This window comes from Alligator sinensis, unplaced genomic scaffold, assembly GCF_000455745.1.
Source record: "Alligator sinensis unplaced genomic scaffold, ASM45574v1 scaffold118_1, whole genome shotgun sequence".
Classification (NCBI taxonomy): domain Eukaryota; kingdom Metazoa; phylum Chordata; order Crocodylia; family Alligatoridae; genus Alligator; species Alligator sinensis.
In genome coordinates, this window is record NW_005841850.1 from 5,053,634 (window position 1) to 5,060,719 (window position 7,086).

The 7,086-nt window shown below is 47.1% G+C and overlaps 1 protein-coding gene across 1 annotated transcript; it reads right to left on the reverse strand.

Annotated features, from left to right (window-relative positions):
• Positions 1-404: 404 nt before the first annotated feature.
• Positions 405-6,742, reverse strand: EXO5 (exonuclease 5; the record flags this gene model as incomplete). The annotated part of the gene is made up of 5 exons (XM_006016142.3): positions 405-1,848; positions 3,213-3,385; positions 5,186-5,290; positions 6,403-6,629; positions 6,729-6,742. Coding segments are annotated over 5 exons (987 nt in total), but the record flags the coding sequence as incomplete, so codon positions are not given.
• Between the last annotated feature and the right edge of the window lie 344 nt (positions 6,743-7,086).

Consider the following 7,086-nt stretch of genomic DNA (forward strand, 5'->3'; position numbering starts at 1 on the left):
TATCAACACCTTACCTTTTCCATTACCGGGAGGTTTTAACTCCAGACTAGATGCCATGGGGCAACCAGAAGCCATGGGTTTAGTGCAGAAGTAAATGGACAAGATCTCCAGCCTGTGTTAAGCAGGATATCTGATCAGAAAAGACCCTTCTTTCATTACAATTCATTGATCTAAGAATTGACTGAAGCTGAGGATCCAGCTCATAAATCTTAGCCTACAGACTCTATTCTAGCCTTGAACACTTGAACTTTTTAGTCCTGATGACAGTTACATATTTCTTCACTCAAAATCACACACACACACAATCGACATTCAGTGGTTTCCGATCCAAAAGCAGGGGAACGATTTTGCCACTTCTCTCTGCCCTCAATTTTCAAATACCGTAACTTCAGTGAAAGATTCGATTAATTTTATTGCCAGAGTAGTGAAAAAGTTAAGAACTTTGTTACGATCAGTACATTATGAAAACAAAGTACACTTTTTTAATCATTAAAAAATCAAGCAATATGTTAAATACTCTCTTCTAGTTAGCAATTAGCATACTACCATACAGAGCGTTTAACATGAAAAGAGATAAGGCTCAGATAAGAAACAAACAAGACTGCCCCTTTGATGGGGATGATCCTGCTACATAATATCCTAAACTCCTACATGTATCACTTATGGATATAAACGTCATTGGACTAGAGGAAAAAAAATAGGTGTCTTGCAGGGGATGTTCAGGCACCTTGTGCATAGTTTTAGCTGAGATTATGAAAGGGACCTATATGGAGCAAGTGGTATTTTGAAGGTAACCCAAGAGTTTGTCCCCTTTCGTTTCATTGTGCCTCCAGGCCACTGCTGATATGTTTCAAAAACAGATTAGTGTGGTCTTATAAAGAAAATGGCTCATCGAACACTAGATCAAGAAGAACGGTGAGGAGTGGGTGACCCTGCACAAACCAGAGACAATTTGCCAAGGTTAGGGGCTGGGGGGATATGAGATTAGAGTTTAAAACCTTCTTGCTAAAAATCTGTAGAGATATGGACTCTCCTCCTGTTCAGATCACTTTATAATCTGTTATTTGCAATGAGACCCATGCGAGGTAAGTATTTAGGTTTCATGAGGTAGCAGCTGGCATCGTCTCTGACAAAGTGTTCTGGCTCTTCATCCCACATTTAAGTTATGCCTCTGTAACACTGAACACTACCAAAAGCAGTCAAGAGCTTTAAAATCACAAGGCCAAACTCACAGTTGGTGCAACAGATAGATCCCTGTTTAGCCATGTAATGAGTTTGGCCCGTTGTGATGTTCTCTTTAATTCTGACGAGCTAACTGGGCAGAAGACCGAGCGCACTGTGGTACGAGTAACGCATCCCTAATAAGACAGCAGGCTTCTTTCATTTACTCTTTTTTGGTCCACTTCTCTTCTCAAGCCCTTTTGCCCTCTTCTTTCTCCAGTCGCAGATCTCCGAGTAGCTGCATGACTGGCACTTCCAGGCTTCCTCAATATCTACCCCCCGCGCTTCCCTTTGCCCTTTCCAGTAAGCAAGGTAGTACTGTGCTTTCTCCTTCACCGTTGCTTCCTCATACGGCACCACCTCTGTCCCTAGTGGGACGCTGCTTTCCTGGTGGCTGTACTCAATTTTCAAGCAGTCGATGCCGGGGATGTCAGAGAACATCAGGTTCAGGTGCATCAGCTCCAGGAGGTCCCCAAAGGACGTGATCATAAATCCTATCTTCTGAGCGTGCTTCCTAAGTTGGCACCCAAGCGGCTGCTCTGGCCTCAGATGAATATAATTCGTGAAAACGTCTGGTTTCAGCTGTCCTTGAACCATGGTATCGAAAATGTATTTATACAAGCTGACCTGGAAGAGGAAAAGAGCAGCCCGCATACTCAACAGGTGACCAAACATCTCACTACGGCAGAGCATACATTAGGGAGTGCAGCCATCACAAAGGTATATAGGTTGAGAGCAAATCTGCCTTGCAAATCTCAGCCTTAATTCAGAATAGGAGTGCAATACTCCCTTGACGACTGATTGTTTTATACGTGAGAATGCCCATGTCCACAGGGTTTTCATTTCTAAAAGAAATTAAATAACCTGAGAAATATACGGAGAACTTGCTGATCCATACAGAATCCAATCACAGATATCGGCCAGGTACAGACATTATACTTGTACTGGTATAAGTGACTGGAAACCCATCTATACCCAAAACAGAAGTTTGGCATACAAAATGGTCTATACATAGATTGATTTAAAAAAATAGTGGACCCAGTCTAAGATTTGCTCCAGACCAAAGGGTGAATGTGTGTTCTGTTCACTACTGATCTAAACTACTCCACTTACAGAAAACCACCTAACTTAGTTCACTTCCACCTCGGGCTTTTTGAATGTCTGTACCTAGCTGCCACTTGCATATACACTGTTAGGTATGAATAGTTTGTTCAAGACAGCAGAGAAGTTGGCAGAATGAGACTTCATTGACTGAAATTTAAAGATGGGATTTTTCAAGCCACTCAGGGGCATCTCGATTCCCATTTCCTATTAATTCTTTGGGGAACTGTGCAACAACTTTGTAAAGATGCACCAAAAAGCAGATCTGAACTCTATGAATGGCTGGCTCTTGCAGTTCAAATAAGCTTCAAATTGTGTGCAAACCATGCAAGTTCCAGAGGATTTAGTGGTGACAATTCATTTGTTGATATTCACCTCCACAGGTCACTATTGAAAGAATATCTTAGGATGCTGCACCTTGGGACATTTTGTATCTCACCACTTTTGGGAAAAGGCAAACTCAACCTTCTAACAATTTACTAGACAAACCTATGGAAATTCTCCCAAGAGAAGGATTGTTACCTCTGATGCCCTGGCTGACTTCCAGTGTGGGTCATTATATTCCAGCTACAAAAAGTTCATCTTCTAGCTTCATCTGCAATCTACTCTCTTCACTTGCTGTTTTAAACAGCCGTGTAATGTGGCTGCAGGGTGCCATGCTTTAGTCCAGGCTGTGGCTATCGTTTGTAGAATTGTTTGTAAAATATTTTTGGCACGGCAGGAACAACACAAAGACAAAGTAATTACATTGCACTTCCCCGTTTGCAATGTGTTAACTTAGTATTAAGAAATAAGCAAGTGGGCTAAAAACTCCCTCAGCTGCTTGTGTCTGGGTAAGTATGGATCTTTGGATCCTCCTATGTAGCGATACGTGAACATATTTTGCTCACCTGGAAATGATCTTTCTTTCTCTGTGCTTCACCAGGCATAAATGGTCGGCTTCGTGTTTTTAACTCATTCAGCTCCAGCTCTCCCTTGGTATTGTAGCGGAGTTCATCTATAATCCCACTCACAAAGACACCTTCTATCACTCCAAACACTGGCAGCTCCCGTACATGGCCACCTAGTATAGAAGAGGAGATAACCCTTATGTTTTCTGAGGCTAGCATGGTTTCAAGATAAAGACATTTCTCTCTTAAAGTAACATTAAAAACTTCTTTGGACTCTTATTACTGATGCAGCGACCTTTAGATTCCTAATTAAGAGAATTCCCTGTTTCCATGCCTATTTTGAGGTAGAAGCAAGACTTTTAAGGTCAAAAAACGTTTTTCACTGGACCAAGCTGTACAGCTGGGAGAAAGAGGAGACAAGCTTTTGGGCTTCAAGCCCCCTTCATCAATTCTGGAATGAAACAGTCAACGGGCCAAGCTAGGTACAAACTGTAACAATTACCTGTGTTAATGAATTTGATCACCTACCAGGGAAGTAGGCAACCATCACCTATTCAGCAAAGGAAGGCTTGCAGAGGGAGAAGTAAATTATAATGAGCCATAAGACCAATGTCTCTGTTAAATCCATAGTTTTTTAGCAAGAAATGCAAAACAATCCTATGGATAATGCAAATTTAGAGATGTCTACCCAAAAGAGATTGTAACGGAATGAACTCAGGTGTCTGAGGGTGCATACACCTTCATTAATGCCCCTTAGATACTGCACAGTAAAGCCGGTGCACAGTATTTTTGTGACGCTTACTTCACATTAGCCTAATAACACTGCGCAGTAGGCTATTTGCATGTTTTTTAACCGCCACGCTACAGCACAGCCTTACTAAGTTAATGCGTAATAAGCTTCTCGTGTAGACGCACCCCGTGTGTCATACTGCTCTAGCAAAAGTAGGCAGAATTTTGTGCAATCATATTAACTAGTGATTCCCAACTAGAGTGCCTCAAGGTGTGGGGGGATAAGTGAGGTATAAGGATATCATCTAAATTATATCTAGGTGAGGTATAAGGATATAATATACCTCATCCCTGTCCCTGCCCAAACAAACCCTGACTGTTCTGCCCCTCTGCAAGGGGATAAGCACTGTAATATATAAAGCAGGATTTGAATTTGGGTGCCACTCAATCCACAAAAGTTATCGAGGGTGTCACAAATCCACAAAGGGTGAGAACCATTGACATAAACAGTCATAACCACTATGACCATCTAGCCTACCTCCTCTATGATGTGAAGCAAAGAGTGATTCGTGCATCCTGCTCAGCAGCTTGTGGCTGATCTAGAGCAGGGCCAGGCAGCCTGAGGCATGCATGCTGCAAGTGGCACAGGCAGCCTCTGTTGAGAGACATGTGCCAGATCACGGAGGGAGCAGGGAACATAGAGAAGATCAGGAAGGGAGCAGAAAGCAGAGCCACAGATCCAGCGCGGGGACCTGATCAATGGCGCACAGGGAAGAGGCAGGGTTTACCTTGTGGCACACCTGCCAAAAAGGTTGCCTCCCACTGATCCAGAGCACGTCTGTTAGGAAGCTAGATTTAAAGGCTGCAATTGCATCATTGACCCCATCCCTTGATAATCTTCAACAGCTAATTACGTTACTATGACAAACTTGATGGTTTTCCCCATCTAAACGTCTTGGATGCAAAGTATGAAGTCAAGCCAGCCAGCTTTGTTTTCCAAATGGAACGAAAGTCAAAACCGAGAAACAGCTAAGCACCCACCGAGCAGCTCCTCCAACGGAAACAGCGAAAGACTTCATTTGAAAACTTCATTTTGAATTAAGCTAAAGCCCCAGCTGACATACTTCTTGCTTGGCAACTGCTTTCCCTGTTGTCATTGCTTTCAGGAGTACAATAAACTGGTTTATATACGCACTGAGTGCAAAGATAAAAAAACTGCCAGTGTCTTTTGCTGGCTTACCTACCTGCTTGAAGGACTGGAATCACTGAAAGAAGATTCAGTATTTTTATTGCCCAAGAATCTTCCCTGCTCGTAGTAGGTATTTTTACCAGGTCATGGACTTCTAGCTCTGATTTCAAGAGAAAAAAAACCCACAATAATTAATATTTTAAATATGATACCATTGTGAGGCTCTTGGCTGAGATCAGGTCCTGTTGCGAATGGTATTGGCATGATAAAAGGCAACACCTAAAAGGTATTAGTTTAAATAATCCAGATGAGATTAAAATCGCTTTTGCATATGCTCTGGGGATGGGAGGGATGGTGCTTTAATAAGAGCGGCTCCAAGAGCTGCTCTAATTAAAGTGCCGCCACGTCTCCTGTATCAGCATCCCTGTGCTTACAAACGATGGCAGGGGCGCTTGAACTAAAGCTCGTCAAATGACCTTCAGTTCAAGCGTCCCCGCTGCCATTTTTAAGTGCGGGGACGCTGACGCACAGGACACCGGAAACTGCTGGCATGTGGCAATTGCCACGGTCCAGCAAACTCGATTAATCAAGTCTGCTTCAAGGCGCTGGAGCAGCAGCCTCCATGCTCGCAAACAGGTACTCTAGGAGAGAAACAGGCATGAGCGTGCCAAACCATTTGCCTTGCGTCAGGAGCAAGACTCGGCTCTCCTGACTTCTTGTGAAAATGAAAGCATACCATGAATTTTGGGAAAATGCGATCAAATGAAGCTGTTTTCTCTCTCTCCCCCTGCCAAAACATATCCACTGACTGTGGAAAATTATCCTTTCCCCCCACACACGGGTTATCTACAGACTAGAAGGAAGCATATAAAGATAGTTATTGTAGGGCCTGCTAAACAGCTCTTTAGAGCAGCTTGCTTGGCTTGAGCATCCCTATGCCAGTCTGGGGCAGCCTCCCTATGGAGCGGCCATGGCACCGGGTCCTGCCCGCCTGTTGCGCAGGGTGCACGCTGGCACAGGCTGGACCTGGCACTGCAAGCAGCACTGGGGTTGGTCCAGGGCTGCAGGGAACACGTGCTTCGTGGGCCACGTGCACGGCCAACACGTGCTGCATGCAACGGGCAGAGCCGACATGGTTGCGCACGTGCTGCACTTGGCTCCATGCAATGCCCTGCACGCCGATTCGGGGTTCGGCGGGGCGCCGCACAGACGGCGTGCCCCGTGTCCGCCCCGTGCAAGGCCGCTCCAGCCTCTGGTACGGCGGGCCCTCACCTCTGGCGAGATGGATGCTCTTGCCCGTGTCCAGCAGCGCAGCCGTCTCCGGGGCCGGCGGCCGCGGCTCCTCCATCCCGAACACCGCCTGCTGCTCGCACCAGCTCTGCCCGGCCAGGTCGGTCACGCACAGGTAGTGCAGGGCGTACCTGTCCAGCGGGCGCGGCGCCCGCTTGCGTTTGCCCGCGCCGTCGGGGTCCCTGGCGGAGCGCGGCTCCTCGGCTTCCCTGCAACGGGAGCGGTTAGCAGAACCCCTCTCCCCCCAAAAAGCAAGGCCCCCCTCCTCCCTCATCCCCGCCCCACCTCACAGGGAGGGCTGCTCCTACCGCGGCTCCTCCGGGGCCCGGCTCCGCGCGCGGGTGCCCGGAGCGTGCGTGGGGCCGGGTCGCGGCGCGCGGGGCCGGGCTGAGCATGCGCAGAGCGCACCCCTGAGCCCGGCCCCAGGGTCCCAGCCCGGGGTCGAGCGCGTGGCGCCAGCAGCGAGTCGTGCTGAGTCACGTTACAGGCCGACCCGCCGCATGGTCGTGACGCAGCAAAATCAAATGCCCTGCTCTTCTCGGCTGCCCGGCTTGTGCAGGGGGAGGCTGTGTCCGGGTGGGACTGGGGGAATCATCGCACTCAGGTGGGAGCTGCTCGGCGCTGGAGGCTCAGCAAACCTAACGCACTTTCCCTTGAGTGCTGTTT